Consider the following 18247-nt stretch of genomic DNA (forward strand, 5'->3'; position numbering starts at 1 on the left):
ACCCATCTGCGTGTCTTGAGTCAATGTTGCCTCCATGAGGACTCAGTGGTGGTTGGTTTAAAGACCTATGATCGGTCTATCTGTAGGCTGTTGTTTATCAGTTTCTTGACTCTTTTTTAAATAACCCATTAAGTCCTTAGTTGTAAATGTTAATAAGTTGTTAATAAATTGATTTTGGTCCAGATTCACTGCAGCAGTTTTCACTGTACATGATGAACTAAAAAAATAAGAAAACCCACCAAGTGTCCTGGAGGAGGTTGAACACCTGCCAACACACCACCTGGCTTATAACTGATATATAAAACAATAGTTAATCATTTGTGAATCATTAACAAAGTCCTTAGTTAAATGTATTAACTCTTCACAATACTCTGTATATAATATAATATAATATATAATATAATACTATGTCTCACAGGCTTACTGTCTTACTAAAGCACTGTCTGAACTCACTCATTTATTCTCATGCATAAGATGTTTAGAGGTTTAAAGCAAGAACAAAAAAAGATTACTGGCACAAAGCATACAAACATTATTGTATTTTATTCACAATTTCCAAATATTTACACAACATTTGACATGGATATATAGATAGTGCATTAATAAAGTAAAGCAAAAAAAAAAGTCTGGATATCTGGAAATGTACAGCATTAACTTCACCTACCCATTTAACATTATTCCAAATTAATAAAACATGAACAATGTCTGTTGTGGAAAAATAATGCGTCTATAATGGCTAAACTGAAAAGCTACTGAATAGTTTGTTGCCTAAAATGATTATTACAAAAAGTAAAATAGCCAGATTGTTAATGATTGACAAAAGTTGCAAAAAGAAACACAATTGATAATTAATTAGATGACCATCATATTTCTTGGTGGGAAACATTTCATTAACATATTCACATTTTACAATATGAGGATCCATGTATCCCCACTGATGATGCATCGTCTGGATGAATCTTTGAGCTATACATAAGTTGTAGATGGCAGCAGGCAGGCGACAGCAAACATCAAGCCAAGAAGAAGAGTTCCTGGCACCAGCAGCAGACCTGCACTTCCTGAAAGCATCCGATCATAAAGGCGTCCACAGGTTATTCACGCAAGGAATGAAACTTTATTATAAGACACAAGTCCTGTTGAAGCTACAACTACAGTATAGAGCATATACTTACTTGTACATATGTCAGCCTCTTTGAACGTGCCCATCTTCTCGCTGGTTTTGACAGACTTCAGGAGTTCTGTGTTCACGTCCCCTTTAAGATACAGACAACGTGGCAATGCTTAATTACACATAGACTGTCCACGCCGCAATTACTGATTTGTTACACTTATTACATTGATTATCAACCAGAAATGCTGCAGTGTATTTCAGATGTTTCAGAAATAAGAAATAAGCTATGTTACATATAGTAGCAGTTGTTTTCCTTTCAATTGGTTGTCAAGTAGGAGTGATTGTTTTACTGGTATTTTTGCCTCAGACGGTGATCAATGTCAATAATTAACAATCATTTCTATTCTCTCCAGCACTCATCATCACACACCCTCAGCTGCATGCTGTTTGAAAACTATTGTGTGTACATCTCTCTGCTGTATTATTCTCATACTCATAGGAGACCTTCTCAGGATTTATTGCAATAGTAAACTCTCTACCCTGTGGGAGACTTCTGAGGGTATAAATGCCTGTCCTGTGTTATACTGTGTGAAGCCTCTGTACAGACACTTCTTTGTTCCCCTGTGGGACAGAGGAAGGGACAAAAAAGGGACACACAGACACTCAACTCCAGCATCAGGTTACTGAGCAATCTTTCAAGTTTTCCAAAGATTTTCAACACCCATAATTGTTCATTGTCCTGATAAACACAGCCTGGGCACACAGCTTGCCCAGATAAGTCATGTAAGACTAAAGTGTTTATGGACTTACATGCTGTACATACAGTCTGATAGATTGAGATTATATTACATACAGAAGCTTTGTGTTCTATTTGTGAATACAGAACCTACTCATCCTGGTCATAATGTAGGCTTATGCTGTATGTAACACTCCTTCTGTTAAATCAGCTTTTATTCTGTTCTGTTCTTTCAGTCATGGATGGATAAATATTCCAATAAGATCTATGTTATTTTTTTCTCTTTGGTACTCCCATGTCCTTCTTGACGAGACATGCTTTTTTTTATGTCAGTGACTTGTGAACACTCAGTGTTATTAACTATACTATACTACTATAATACAGGACGTCAAAGTGACATTAAATTAAATTTCGTGATCAAAACTGTCTCCACCACGTTCGCCAAATGACCAGTCTGTTGAGAATTTAATGGTTACGCCATTATGAATTCCAGTGTAAATAGAGGAAGAGGAATCAATCTTCCTTGTGATCTTCTTTACTCATGTACTCAAATGTTGTTGTTAGCTATACAGTTTCTCTTGTACTGCAAATTAAATATGCTGGTGTGTTGATAGGGGAAGAGTTTTCGCCTTACCAGATACCATGAAGTTGACCTGCTGGCACCTTCCATCAGCTGCAGACCTGGGAGAGTTGGGCAGGATGGTGACTCTTGCTGTTTCCATCTGCAGGACGTCTGCAACCCTCCTACGGAAATCATATCTGCAAAAAAAGAAACGAATGCATGAACTTCAGGGATTCTAACGATTTCTTAGTAACACTTTATAGTTACGGTACAAAGTACGTGTTTAAGTAATGATAATTTCATGGATAAATAAAGTTATTCTTGGAAGATGTATCATGAATTCATGTCCCTTAAAGTCACTATGAGTTTATGTGAATAGTTAATGGTTAATGGATAATCAATTAATGATTGTTAACACACATTACCAAATTACCTGGAATCCAGTAACGTAGGAAAGGGGTATTTCAGACCCACGCATTTAATCAGCCAGTACATGTTCTCAAAGAAATATGATGCTTTTTTAAATCTAATTAGTCAGATGCTTCGTATTGCTTGAAAGACACTGCAGTCAAATAGTAATGTTGATGTTTTCAATTGTTTTTGGAAGTAAATGTTGTGGCACCATTGCTTAAAATATCAAAATGAACCATCCAAGATCTTAGCAGACTGAGAAATGCGTCAGTCACTGTGTTTTAACTTTTAGAAAAAACTAAATACTTCCTTTGGAATTGCCCCACTGTGGGACTATTAAAGGAATATCTTATCTTATCTTATTTTGGATTGTTTTATTATCTAGGAGACATTCTGGTATGAATAGCACAGATAATACCCCAGATTACTTTGACTGTGGAGAGTGATGCAGTCCTACTACATCTACTGGTGCAGATGTAGTAGAACATTATTTAGTATAAATATGCTATTTGAATATGTTTCTACTTTTTGGATATTTCCTCTGGTAAGCACAGCAAACATTTTGAATTGTGTAGTAGGCGTTGTCTGCTTGCCAGTTGTGGCTACAAGTTGTTCTGTTTCCTCAATGGCTGAAATATTTCATGAAGGTTAATTTGTTTCAGCATTGACAGGTCTGAAGGAAGTTTTTAAATTGCCAAGTTTAAGAACAATGGTTGGAGTCCAGAGAAAAATTTAAAATATGAATTGAAATGGAGACAAACAATTGTTTTGCAATAGTCTGGTGATAACTTTGACATTGACAAAGAGCCAGGCACTTATGAATGAATGGACTTCTAGCTAGGTTTTACAGTGTACAGGACTCATTCAAAATATACAGCTCACAAATCTGTTACAAACACATTGTTTTTAACACTTAATTAAACAGATGTTTTAAATTTCTATTAGGCCTAACAATTCTTTGACGTTGCAGATTGAAACCATCTGAATATAACTCAGCCTTACAAGTCTGCAGGAGAAACTACGGTGGCTGCAAAAGTCGAAAGGTCTTATCAAGAGCCAGTGTTTGGTTTGTTCATTCAGGGACAAACGCCATGTAGAAAAACATTTTCAGGTGATTATACACTAATGAAAATGTACCTAAATATATATTATTAAAGGGTATTAATAACACAGTGGGAGTTTTTATTACACTCACCTGCTGAAGTTAGCCACGTTGGGAAAGGTCTGCTCTGCTGAAGGGGATTCTGGGAGGATGTCGGCACATGCAATGATGCTGTCACCAGTCTTCAGCACCAGAGATCTGTGGACCACTACAAAAACAGACAAACATTAGCTACGTCTGTTCTTTTCATATTATTATATAAATCATATTACATTAATTTATTTGGGTGTAGAACTAAACTAGCAAGAAGAAAGCTAAGAATCCCTTAAAGGTTTTATTTCAATCTTTCATTGTTACCATTGATAAATTCGCTCACACACTTTCATTTCTGTGTGGTACCTGTGTTGTCTCCGTGGAGCTGGATAATGCTGTCAGTGTAGACCTGTCCCTGAGTCAGGCTGACTGAGCCTTGTCTTGCAGATACCTCTCCCACCACACAGCTCAGAGGGTTTTCTAGTGAACAGCTGGAGCTCTGAAGGGGGAACAGAAAGAAGTGAAGGAAATTATCTGACATTTAATGGCCATGTTTTAATTGCTCAAGAGTAATAGACTTCCCTTCTCTGCACAGCTTTAAAGTTTTATCCCCTTGTATAGGCCTGTACATATTAAAGGACTTACAACCGAGTGTTTGATCTTCCATAATTTCTAAAAACATAAATCCAATTGTAAAAGCCCAAGTATTTTCACAAATTAAACTGAGCACTGGGCTCATTTTTAATGATTACAATTACAATATGTTGCCATTGGTTTTCAGAGATTGGAAAAAGTAACATGATTGGCCAAATAAAAGTAACTTGACAAAATACAGAAATGTATTTCAATGCCTTGCTTATACAGAGCAGTATATACACTAATAAAGCATTTACAGAGATTATTGTTATTGTGTAACTGCGCTGCTAAAAAAATATATCAATGTAAAGGCACACCGATCAAGCAGTTAACTCAGAAATCAGGCTGATGATGGGATTATGTAATTATCAAAACTGATTTAAATGTATTTGCTTTGATGATAAATTTGCTAATGTCTTCATATACAGTGAGTAATTTAAGAAAAGAAAGAAAAGTTCACTTATTTAGATTAAGAAGTATTATCAGCCTCCCAAAACAGTTTTCTTTTTGACTCAGGAAGCGATGAAGTTCAGAAATTAAAGAAGAGACAGTCTGGTCTTACCATTGATGTCATGCTGAAGGGATTGAATGTGTCTCCCACACTGTCACACTGGCTGTTGGCGCCCATACGGTTGATGAACAAAGACGCCTGCAGGGAGGGATAATTTACATGTCTGAACATACTGTTTTATGTATCTTTACAACCTTGTGTCCTTTCAACTGGTTATACACATTGTCCTGAGAATCAAGAAAACATCAACAGGAAGCACAATTAGACAAAAGGTATCCATATCTGTCCATATACAAATGTATCACCACCTTAGATGGTACCGTATTTTTGTGCATTTATTCCAGCCTTGGAAAGTGTCCCTTCTCTTTGGACTCAATTCCTTGGAACTCATGGAGATTATCTGGAATATGAAACTCAACACCTTTCTTTTGTTGCTAGACCAACTCTGGCACTGTCAACATCGATCTATGTGTGGGTCAAGTATGTTTCCTCCTTGTCAGAGACATTGGTACCTACATGGCAGCAGTTATGGGTGCTAAATGAATACCATGTACAGTGCAGTGTTTCTGTCTGGCACTGGATATGTGTTCTCTTATTTCCTGATCCCTTTTCAAGTTATTGTCCATTCTACTATTCTACTAGCAGCTTTCGCACGCACAGCTTGTCAGGTGTGTCACTATCTTTCCAAGTTTTGTGCAACATTATGTAACTTTTCTACCTTGAAATAAGTTAGAAAAGCCTTCAAAATCATTTTGATGCTACACTGATTTGTAATCGGGGGATGGTACCTCTGTCACACCCACTCTGTGTCCTGTACACCTTTTTTTGCACTATGTATGTATGCCTGGGTTTGGATACTGTCAATGGTTGGGAGTGCATAACGCTTATGGCACTAAGTAACACCTGTTGAGCTGCCCTTTTGGCGTTGGAGCAGTAAGTAATTTCAGCTGGCTTACTACGTCTTGCGCTGTTGCACTTGCTTGATGTTTGGCTGTGTTAAAAAAGTTGTTGCTTGTTTTTGAACATAAGTAATGTAATTGTAACAAACACATGAGTACAGCCGCAGTCCATTTATGATAATCTGCACTCTGAATCCAAATCACAGAGAATACAGGTTCTTTCATAATGTTGCTTTAAATGTTGCATTGTTGATGCTAAAAGGAAATACATTTAATCGTATAGCTGATTGTTGATGAGTCTCATCTGATTTCGATTTTTGTTTTTTGTATGTTTGGCTTGTGAAAACAAACTATATAAAGTTATTTGTGCACATGTGTATAGTATATGGCTATGTACTTACATCTAGTCTTGTCGTTGTTGTTGATTGAAGGGTCGCTTCCAGTGTGATATCACTGCTACTGCCATCAGGAAACATCTGCTGACGCTGAGGAGAGAGAGAAATATAATATTAGTGGACAATTATAGTAGACAGAATTGAAGGTGCACTGTCATATTCTCGTAGTAGTTAGTTCAACCAGAACTTGATGTTTGCTTTGCTTAAACATTAAGGCAGTTACAATGGACACCACTGGGGATTTGTGGTTATTGTACACAATTATGGTATTCTTGCACTCACTCTTTGGCTCTATTCAATCAGTCTGAGCAAAACTAGCACATTTAAGTTCAGGGGACACATTTATTTCCCAGACGATCATTTTCTCCTTGATAATATAGCCTCTTTTGAAATAACAAGCCCTTATCCATAGATGTAGTGCAGAGCTCAGTATGGGGCCTCTGGAGGATGGCTGACAGAGACAGCTGTTCCCTTGGTGAGCCTACTAGTTCAGGGGGCCTGTAGGTTCCCCTGGCCATAGCAGACGGATGTTAAGCTAAGGTAATGATATCTCCCCTGTTTCCCATAGCCGTTTGTTGCAACCCACCACAGGCATAATGAATTCACTGTCTGTCCAGTGCAGCAGAAATACTCTGTCATGTTTTTGTGGCAGCTTGGCTCCTGATAAGTTAGCTAGAAAGAGACCTTGTATGTGTTATGTGGCTATAGAAAGAAAAGCATCTGATTCTGATTCTTACAGTTTGCATCATAGTATGGGAATCTTGGAACTTAAGTTTTGGTGACAGGCTGGATTTTTTATTAGAATTGATTACATGGTATTTTGGGCATTTCTGCATTCTTAGATAGAGGAAATACTTTCAACATCCATTTCACAATGTCAGTGTCAAAATGTCCTGTTGGCAAGTTACAGACCAAGGCAGAGTTTGTAATCATAATTAAGATGGGTCATATTTTACATGACTCAGCCATCTTCAAGGCAAACAACAGGATTACAATTTAAAAATGCATCAGTTTTTCTTTGAAAACATACTGAGCAGAGGACACGTTTTTTATTATTATTAATTGTATTGTAATTGTAATACCCCCCCACACACACACACACACACACACACCCTGACAAACACCCACATATTCACCTGTTCACAAACCCACTGAAGAAACAAGGGAAATCAAGCCTTGTAAGCAGAGACAGAAATGAACCTTATTTCGTTCTTATAAATTTATGTTGAAAATGACATCAAATATGTTTCGACAAAGTTTTTTAACTTGACCTTGAGCAATAAAAACTTGACAGCTGGGTTAAGATAACTATAATTGCACACTACCCACAGTTAAATACAATCTTTGAAATGTGGTGTGGGAGATGAAAATAGCCCCGATTCTACACACCAAAGCCTGCTTATGGGTCTTGGGGAGGACAGCTGCATATTTGTAGCATGCTCCTCGTCTTTTCTTGAGGCTAGCATCTTGAGCCTAGATTAGCTGCTATTTGTTGGACACACCTGAATCTGCAGCCAAACTGTCGGCAGATGAGTTGCATTTCTGAATAATATAGCCGCCGGGTTTTGACAAGGGAGATGAATGCGTGGAATGAAAAAGACAATATCTCAGGTTCAGCTGTAATTTTTAAGTCACCGTCCATCATGAGTCTGTCAATATTAGAGGCAATAATTAATAATAACAGCCACTTATTAATTTATTGTCGCTGCAACAAATTTGTGCATCAATGTTTCCAATTAGTGGAAACACTTTGGCTGGCTGTTGTTAGTTCTTACCAGTCTCACTGTCCCAGTCACTGTACCATTGAAAACAGCCTTGGCAATTATCCATTGTCCATCTGAATCTCTGTCAGCTAAGATGTCAGCACACCGCATTCTGTAAAGAAAACACACACGCATAGATAGAAATGCACAATTCACAGACAAGATGAGTAAAACATATCCAAATCCTGCAGGATCCCCCTTCAGAATTTTCTCCTTCACAACATTTTGTTGAGTCATTCTTAGTGAATGAGGTACATTATCTGTGTGTTATGATACAAAAGATGACACGGATATGACTCGATGTCTATGACACCCTACACCTGTAATTACCCTCAATAGACTGGCCAAGTCTGTAACTATGCCAGAAGGCTGCTGAGGGTGGTGAAGAGATGTCTGCTCATGCTGCAAAGGCATCACTGCTAAAACTCTACAGCTGCTGTATTCTGTATCTGTATCATATATGATGAACATAAAATGACAAAAATACTTTTTTGCAACAAATACCAAAGCATTGGTGTTCTAGGAAATTATTCAGTGGCTACAGTAAAGCAGTTATAGTCACCATTTCTTCATCAGATATAGAAACCTGTGGTCATATTTGTGAAATATTTCCTCATATCTCCTTTTGTATTTCACTTTCAGTCTCTTTTTTTACCCCCCTTTCCCAAGTACAATCACATAAATGCCCACAGGTTCTCACCTTGATCCGTTGGAGTAGTGAACCACCAGTGATCTTCCAACTATGCTGTAGGGTCCAGTTAATGGCATATCAGGGTCCATGTAAACAGCCTGAGACTGGGCAAGGTCATTCAGCATCCCAAACTTCCCACTGATGTCCCCAATCTCATATTGGTCTACTGTGCCAGCTCCAGGCGCGGGGCTGTTTGATATGTTCCAGGCTAAAGGGTTGAAGTGACCCAAGATGTTTGCGTTGGAGCAGGGCTCTACACTGCCAGGTTTAATGGGCAGTATGTGAACGTGGTAACCCCCAGCTAAGGAGTTCAGGTTCATCAGGGATACGTTTATAGTTGTGGGGCCTTGTGGGACAGCCTGGGAGAACCGCACCTGGCCACTTGACATCTCAGGGCCAAACCACGTACCTAAGCTAGCTTTAGGAACCCGCACCATTGTGACATTCGCACAAGCAATCCTCGGCCCCCCTCTTTCTGCTTGATGGATGACCACAGAACGACCAATAATGCCTGACCCGGGCAACCAGGAAGTGACATCAGTGAAGAAGTTTTTTGCTTCCACTCCGCCCACTTGGGTGCCGAGGTTGATGGTACTGTGTTTGCTAGAGAGGTCTCCCACCTCGCAGGATACGGGACTGGATGGACCACAGTGGAGGGTATAGCTGGTGTCTGTTGTGCTAATGTTGAAAGGGTTCCAGTGTCCTCCTGTTGTGCTGCAGCGCCTTTCGTCATCGTCCCTCTCTGAGCGGATGGGGAAGGTGTGAACATGCCAGTTGTGACTTCTGGTTGGTGTCATTGTGGAATTTCCATATGACAAATCCATGAAGATGGACACGTCAGACAGAGGATTGTTCTTCAGCTGGGTGAACCAGATCTCACCAACCACAAGGTTCTGAAATCTGGCTCTGGCTACAATCACTTCATCGGGATAGCTGATGCTGGCACAAGCAAACCTGGAACCATCTGTTTTGTGAATTACAACTGAGCGACCAACAATGCTATTCTTTCCAAACAGAGGAAGATTGAAGTCCCTGAACACCATGTCCATTTCATTTTTCTCCGCAAGGGACGAATGCTTGGCACTGAGGTCACCGATCTCATATCTGTCATGTGTTGAACCAGGCACTGTTGGGTAAGTTGGGTCGTTTGTGTTGACTCCAAATGGATTCCAGTGGCCACCAACATTATCATTAGAACACACACTTGATTGAGGTGACCTGACTGAGGGTACAGGAAAATGGTGGACATGGTAAGGGCCGACTCTGCTCTGTAAGTTAGTCAGGTTCACCCTCAACTCTGTCACCTCAAATGGGGAAGCCTGACGGAAGCTGAAGTATCCTTTGATCCCTCTCATACTCACAACAGCTCTCACTTGTTTCGCTGGCTGTCTATAAATCTGAGCACACTTGTAACTTGCCCCCATGCGGATGAGAAGAAACCCATTGTTTTTGTCGTAGCTGGCAAGGTCCAGACGGGATTTCTCAGGCTGTAAAGGGGTTCCAACTTTTACAACACCCAGATTGGTCAATGCTGAGGGATCTAAGCTTCCCAGAAGAACATTACAGCTTGCAGCGGTGCTTGTAGATCCATAGAGAGTGATATTGGTTTGTGAGGCATTGACCTGACCGATTGTAACTAGGTCTGCAAGCAGCCTGGGGTTGGGCTGTCCTGTGTTAAGGCGGATGTAAACATTACCTGCAATGGGGCCGGTGAACCTTGCCTGAGAAGTCAAGAGAGTTTGATCTTGACTTACAACCGTGCATACTTTAGTGCCATTACATGTCTGCAAAGTCAGCGAGAAGTCATCCAGGTTTGAGCTTTGTTCGAAGAGGCGTGACACATTGACGATGGGGTTTGAGGCAGGATCTGCTGTGAAGGTAAAGACACTGGAGCCGATATTTGCTTCAGAACAAGGCTGAGCATAATGGCCATACATGACAGGGAACTCGCTGAGGGAAAAGTTAAGTGAACCACAGGATCCAGCGCCAGACACTTTGACCATAGCCGTTTGGGAGGTGGAGTTAAACTGTACATGCCCTGTGACTCCTCCCATGTTCAGAGGTGCCAGAAATTGAACACAGGAAAATGAATCTGAAAAGGACAACAAGGAGGAGGAGATGTAGTACTCTGGTTTACTACACTTGTTAAGGCACAACCCTACTCAACAAACAGACGGCCGATGATCCCGCAAAAGCCTGAATCCCCTTTCTAAATGCTGAATTGCCACTGTTTAAATAATGTCCCTATAGTATCTGTGCACATTACAATATGGTTAATGTTTTGGAAAGTTTCTCATCATGGATTAAGGATGCCAAAAATTAAAGATCCCCTTCAAACATTAAGAACGAACATACTGGACTTGGAATAATAATTTACATTTTTTTTGCTAATTAGTAACAGAATCATCGTTTTACTAATGGACATAATATGCCTCTTACTTCACTGAAAAGTCCTTACTCAGTGTATGTTAAATTTAAAGTTTGAATTACGTTTCTAAGAAAAACTAAATGACCATGAAGGGGTTCAAAAGTAGCAACTTTCATTAAATTAAAATTTATTCATTAAAGAAGATGAAGTGGAAGAATAATAATAACGATACAAAAAGAGTGTGCATCGCTTAAGTGAGCACACTAACTAAATCTGTTTTAACATGTATTTTAATGTTGAAATTTGCTCTGTGGGACTGGTTTATATATGCATGCTTGTGTGCCACATTAGTGGCATCACACTAATGGGCGAGTCCAGACAATTAAAGGTACATAATTTGAACAGTTTAAAATCATACTACTTTTAAAAGGCAAATGCACATATAATGCAGGTTACTTTGAACATGCTAACCTATTAATGTGAGACAGCTGTGACAGGTCACCATTTAGAGACACATTGCCACTAAACCACAGACTAATTGCACATCATCACTGGACTAAACTACACATAAAATTATATTTTAAACAACCTATAATTACCAACTTTAAACAATTATTTTGTTAGGCAAGATACTATACAGTAGTAGTTTACAGAAATATATATCTGTAAAAGCACTAACTTATTTAGATCATGCCATTCATTCATTTTGTTCTAAATTAGGTCCTATGCACATTTTAGTTTCTACTCTCAGTCTAATGTTAGTGGCCACTTTCATTTCTTGATTGTTATTCAGCCTGTATAGCATTTGAAGTGAGACTTAATAGTGGAAATGCTACTTTCACAATGTGACCCTAGTCTGACATTTGACATTTAAATGCTGTTTAAATAGATTAACAGGACAATACAATACAATGTACATACAATTTGACTTCCCGTTGATGTTAAGTGTTAGCTTTCTGTTGCACATCTTATAGACCCTATCAATTTCAGATAACCTGACAGTTCATTGACTTAAAGTATATGCTATAATTTACGAATTTACTCATGAGACAGAACTTTTGAGAAAATTGTTTCTGTAGTCAGAAGCTTATAAAACAAACATACTATTTAATCCTACATGTGATGAAATGGTTGGTTATTGTCAGTCTCTACATTGCATACTTTGGTATTTACTTATAGTTAGAGAGTGCTTGCTAACAGCATCCTTTAGATAGCTTCAAACCTTTCCACAACATAGTTGACTGACAGAGGGAGATGCAACCTACTAAGCTTTCATCCTTAAACCCGAATTGCTGGTGTGAAATACTGCACATTTGGTCTCAAAAAGAGTTAAAGGAAAGTTAAAGCAGTTTTAACCAAACCCAGCATTCTTTGGTGATGTGCCACTCAATAACCAAGGATCTGCAGATTTTCCCTTCCAACCGAGAATTAGAGCAGCTAATAAAACACATCAACCAGGGCAAACACACAAATCAGTAATATGACCATCTGTTGGAAGACGACCTGGCAAACAATAATAATTAGACTGCTGATAACATAAATCATTACTTCAGTCCATGTTGGACTTTACACAAAGTCAAAGATTGCAAATTACTCACCTAGTAAAGAAAACAGCAGAGCAGCTGTCAGAAGGTACATGTTGGCAGATGTGTGCAATACACACGACGAAGAGAAAATGTATATTTAGAATTAAAAGAAGATTAGATTAGATTTAAAAAAAAACTTGGAAAAAAAAACACTGAAGTAATGCAAATCCTCACTGAAGGTGTAGGAAATGAGCATAGAACAGAAGAAGTTCAATGACAGCAAAATGATGCAGTGTGTGTGTGTGTGTGTGTGTGTGTGTGTGTTCTCCAAGAACATGTCATGTGTGACTGCTTTTCAAAAATGTGCAGCCTCCCTTGTGCTTCTGTTTTTTAGCTGCAGTCTGTCAGCCTGTGATTGGTTAACAGGGCAATTGTATTTACTCATGTGTGGAGGTATAGGGGAGGGAGTAAGAATTTTTGGCAGCCTGGATGGTGGGTGGAGGTTGCACGCCACTGCTGTGGCCAATATATGGGCAGAGGAAGGCACCTGTTGTGTTGGACAGTTCCAAATGTGAAGTAAATATTCAGTGGTTGTTTACAGAGCTAATTTAAAATAGCAATATATCAATATTTTTTTATTGATACAGTATTTTTGAGAGGATTAGTAGGCTTGCTAGGTTTGTAATGTATAGTATACTGTAATCGCAGGGGTTATACTGACCTATCTGCCTGTTGGTCATGGCATGTTGCAATGTTTCTAAAATATCTCTCAGTTTTAGTTTGTCATTGTTTCAAAATTTGTTTTTAAATCAAATGCTTCAACCCGAACTTCATTAATATTATATTATAATTGTCCCCAAATTTGGTTTTAATGACAGAGATTGCAGGAACACACTGATGGCAATGAACAGCAACAATATCAAAGACATGTATTTAATACAAATACAGTTAAAGAAGATAGAAAACACAGAACCAAATCAATTGTAGTTCTAGGTAAGATAAAATGCAAGTCTCTGTATTACATTAAGAGATTCAGCCTTGTATTGACTGCATGAATATTTGCAAGTAAAAAGTAATTGAATAATCTTTTCATCACCCCAACATAAATACATGTATAGTATATACGGACATACTGGGTAGGACTGCAGACAAAAGCGTAGCCCAGAGAGCTTGTTGCCTCACAGTTTCATGTTCAGCTGGTGGCTGAGTTGTGGTTACACTGTCTATTCTTTTCGTTCCCATTTTACGACCCTATTTCTGCCTCTTCCTCTTCACAGAATATGCCTCAGCTGCCCTTGTGACAGTGTTGAAGGAAAAAAATATGGAGAGAAAATAGTAACTTGTTCTAAGAATAGCAGCCCGATTGCCCATCATTGTGGGCTATTTGTGGTAGGCCACGTAGCTATTTACACATATTGGAGGGCCTGTGAAGTGGGTCAGGTCCTTGTCTAGATGGATGGCTTGTTTGGATCACTGATTGCGGCAGGAGCCGGAATCGTGATGTGATCATGTCTCTGTCCCTACACGTACACAGAGGCTTGACATTTGCACTTGCACACACACAGAAAGTAGGCACAGAGAGCAAAAGATTTGGGCCAGCAGGGACATTATGGTGGTAGTTGTTTTCTTAATGCCACACAATATTACACAGGACGAACCTGGGGAAGCTTTAGTGTCTAAAGATGTCTGGAATACCAATTAATAGTTTTATAAAATGACTTTGAGAATTTTATTATAATTATGATAATATAATAATAGCTTTTATTTCTATAGCACCTTTTAAACCATAAGTGCAAACCTAATGGATAAAAACGCACACGTAAAATACAAGTATACAAACATACATACATACATACATATCCTTCCATACACACATATGTATAACACACAGCAAACAAAGGTAAAAGGAAACAGCATTTTAAAAAAGACTAATCTATAAAAGTGAGTTTTTAGCAATCCATTAAAAGAAATCATGGAATCAGCACATCTGATGGAATAACCTCCTTATTCCAAAGTTTAGGAGCTACAACTGAGAAAGCACTGTCACCTTTGTATTTAATATTAACATTCAGATTACAGTCAGCACTGTCAGTGTGTTTTGGGTAAGATAAGATAATCAGTCACAACACAACAAGATCACAGTTTTAATGTATTTAACATATAAAGATAGTTTTAAGACTTATGTTTACATATTTTCCAGAAGTTCACAAGGAAGTTCAACGTTTGCTACCATTCCATTGACTGGTACAGATATGCACAAAAACATTTTCTTTAATTTTAATTTTATATGACAAACAATATTCAGATCCATGTGATGCTGTAGATTCAAGAGCTCAAACTTAGATTTATTGTGTCATACAAGCTGGCAGATCACTCTGAAAAAAAAAAAAACATGACTTGACTTATTTTAGGGTGTGATGTGTTTTCATATCATACTGAGAATACATTTCAAACAATGAACTGGATGTTTGCCAGGGGTGTGGAGAGAATGTCATATAACAAAAAAACAGAAAATAGTCATTGGCACCATTCTGATTATGCTTGTGATTTACGATTAGTCACACGTATCTTGCTGAGTCAGATCAGCACTACAAGTAATGTCTGTTAAACACTGCACTGATTGCTACAAATGATTGCTTTTTTAAATTTTATTTTATGTTTTGTTTTTGCAGGTGACAGCATTACTAAATATATGATAAAGAACAAAAAAGGAAAAAATGGTCATACTTATTTTTTCAAACTACAAGGTACTAAAAAGGGGAATTATTTTTCCAGCCAGGGCCTATAAATACAAAAACACACAGACAATCTACCTCAAGCCACAAAATGCAGAAACAACGTTCTGTTCTGCACCAAATTCTTTTTATTGCCTTGTAAAATGATCCATCCTTGCTTCCTTACAACTTGTTTTTTTTATTTAATACTTATACATCACATTACACTATAATTGGTGGATTTCTTTAATTCAGTGGTGGAATTTCTAATTCTAAATTAAAGGATTAGGGTCATACAAACTGCACGTATCCAGAATCTCTTCAAACACATACCAACAGTTGTTGCCTCCATGTGTAGATAGTTTCCATACATCCCTTCTTCTCTTTGCAGTCACGAGGACGATGCCGAAAACCCTCCAATTATTTAATTGACATTTTTCAGGTTGTCATAAGACCTCAGAGCGCATTAACAATGAGCCCTGTCATCTGTTTCCTTATCCGTGGTAAATCATATTTTTTTAAAAAGCATTTCCCGTCATACATTGATCACTGAGTTTTGTTTGGCATGTATTTGTTTGGAGTGCCAGCTGGGTGGAGTTGGGTGTCACCTAAAACAACACCCAGAGACAATCAAGCATTTTAAAGTCACTTTAGTTTGTTAGTTTAGTTTTAGTTTCCTTCATTCTTTCCTGATTTTGATAAGATGTATGAGATGCTGAGATGAGTTGATGTTCTTCCTGCAGAACGGGTTCGGATCTGATTGTGTTGCATTCATTTAACTAGACAAAGATCAACTTGCAAAGACATGACATCTGCCTGAGACAAGCAATCAATCAAAGTCTAAAGTATACTACTACTGATACTATACCACACTATTATAGTTTTATTTTATTTATTTATTTATTTATTTATTTTATGGTTTATTATGTTATATTACTACATGTCACTACTTTATCTTATCTCATACTATATTATTCTATATTATGTTACAGTTATCTGTTATACTATGTTTAATTGTTATGCACCATCAAACCAAGATAAATTCCTTCAATGTAAAAACCTACTTGGCAATAAACCCGATTCTGATTCTTATTACATCATATACTTACGTAGTTATATTTCTATTATATCTCTATATTAATACAGACAAACACTGAGTATCCTTATTTAAACATTTTCTATGTTAGGCTGCTGTATGATGTTTACATACACTCAACTTTATGACCGCTGCTATTATTGAAATCACACCACTGTAACTTTACTGTGTAATTTTGTCTTTAAAGTTAGCGTACAGCAATAATAAATATGATTTCTGAGTTTCTCACACCAAAGAAAAAAAGTGATATTAACCACCCTGCTACATTTGAATGATAAAAATTGCATTGTTCTCTGCTCTGAAACGCTGTGTGCTCTTTTTACTTTCTCTTTATCTGTATTCATATATGTCCTTGTGCTGATGCAACAACTGAATTTTCCTCTTGTGATCAATCAAAATCTGTATGTGCAGTTCTTTACAGCAATCACCTATATGTATTATTATTATTATTATTATTATTTAACAGATTGTATTTGTGACTCTGGCTGAGCCTTTAGATTTTCATCCACAACCACTGCTTCACACAGCTAACCTAACTCACACACACACACACACACACACAAACACACACACATCTGGACACAAATCCACTTTAGAAACAAGAACCACGAGATTATCACGATGAAAGAAATTCAACACAGAAAATAAAAAAGATTAGAAAGAGCTGAGTCATCCTCTTCAGCCTGTTTATTATAGGTAAGTAATGTCCCTGGATCTGCACTCACATGATTCATTTTGGTGTACGGGTGCCCCATCTACAGGCCAAAGCCTATACCAGCACGCTGCAGACCACTAGGTGGAGGCAGTGCTGCATATTTGATATTTACTTAGATATTATTATTATATTATTACTGATCAAGGAAATACCCTTAACGTGAAAATATGTTAACCACAACAGGAACCATTAACAATACAGACACCATATTAGTCCTCCAACAAGGTATATTTTCGGATGTACTTGCAAGCAATACTGTGAATAAAAATATACAGGATGCCTTTATTATTTTGTCCATTATATACTTCAATATACGTTTACATTATTTTTAAATCCCGTACTGTGAAACATATTTCTATCTAGGCCGGGTGGACTATAGAACTGGGACAGACATAAATATTACACATCAACAACAGCCCGCCTGAATCACGTGTGCTCGGTCTCAAGCAAGGGATTTGCAAAAAAATGAGTCACCGGTCTCGGTGAATGAGATTTCACTTCCTGCAATATTGTGAGCCGGTGTTTCCGCTCCAGCCGGCATACTAGATCTACACAGCATGTGCGCTGCCAGCTCTGCCCGCAGACAGCGAGTTAACCCCATCCAGCTGAGTGCACGTCAGTGAAAGTGCTCCGACACATCGTGCTCCAACGGAACCATTGAATTCAAACCGTGAATCACAGTCAGAAAAGGTCCGGGGGGGGGGGGACACTTGTGTTTCTGCAGGTCAGCTGCTTACCTGGGAGCCGGTGATCCACACAGGAGGTATTTGGATGGATTTATATGCTTTTAAGGCGTTTAAGTCACATGTCCTTTGCTTTGCCTGCTTCAAGCTGTTTACGTGTTTAAACGAGTCATCTGCTGCCACTGTGACCAGAAAGGCTCGGTAACCCTTTATTGGGGTATTATAACTATGATTAATGACATTTTGTCCGGCAGCTGGTGGAAAAATACAATCCTGTCCACACTTTAGTTATCTG

General features: G+C 38.2%; 2 protein-coding genes across 2 annotated transcripts in view; one reads left to right on the forward strand and one right to left on the reverse strand.

Moving 5' to 3' along the window:
• Nucleotides 1-530: 530 nt before the first annotated feature.
• cusr (Copper-only SOD repeat protein) lies at nucleotides 531-13087 on the reverse strand. Its single transcript, XM_035659400.1, has 10 exons — nucleotides 12817-13087; nucleotides 8860-10942; nucleotides 8172-8271; nucleotides 6403-6486; nucleotides 5154-5240; nucleotides 4322-4454; nucleotides 4016-4130; nucleotides 2482-2606; nucleotides 1173-1253; nucleotides 531-1058 (listed from the first exon to the last, which is right to left on the reverse strand). Exons 1-10 carry the CDS (start codon nucleotides 12854-12856, stop codon nucleotides 967-969), a joined length of 2940 nt encoding a protein of 979 aa, XP_035515293.1. The 5' UTR covers nucleotides 12857-13087; the 3' UTR covers nucleotides 531-966.
• Nucleotides 13088-17927: 4840 nt separating this feature from the next.
• Nucleotides 17928-18247, forward strand: part of add3a (adducin 3 (gamma) a) — a 99935-nt gene continuing 99615 nt past the window's right edge. The window contains exon 1 of the mRNA XM_035660777.1: nucleotides 17928-18032. The gene's annotated coding sequence lies outside the window, so the exon portion shown is untranslated. The remainder of the gene's footprint in view (nucleotides 18033-18247) is intronic.

This window comes from Morone saxatilis, unplaced genomic scaffold (genome assembly GCF_004916995.1).
Source record: "Morone saxatilis isolate NCDOM2014 unplaced genomic scaffold, NCSU_SB_2.0 Contig17, whole genome shotgun sequence".
Taxonomy (NCBI): Eukaryota; Metazoa; Chordata; class Actinopteri; family Moronidae; genus Morone; species Morone saxatilis.

What these genes read in the sequence shown, in the direction of transcription:
- cusr (XM_035659400.1), bottom strand. Translation starts at nt 12,856, where the DNA reads ATGTACCTTCTGACAGCTGCTCTGCTGTTTTCTTTACTAG. An exon ending in TCTGCTGTTTTCTTTACTAG is followed by an intron (nt 10,943 to 12,816) that starts GTGAGTAATTTG and finishes TGTCCTTTTCAG; the next exon opens with ATTCATTTTCCTGTGTTCAA. An exon ending in CAACAACGACAAGACTAGAT is followed by an intron (nt 5,241 to 6,402) that starts GTAAGTACATAG and finishes CCCTCCCTGCAG; the next exon opens with GCGTCTTTGTTCATCAACCG.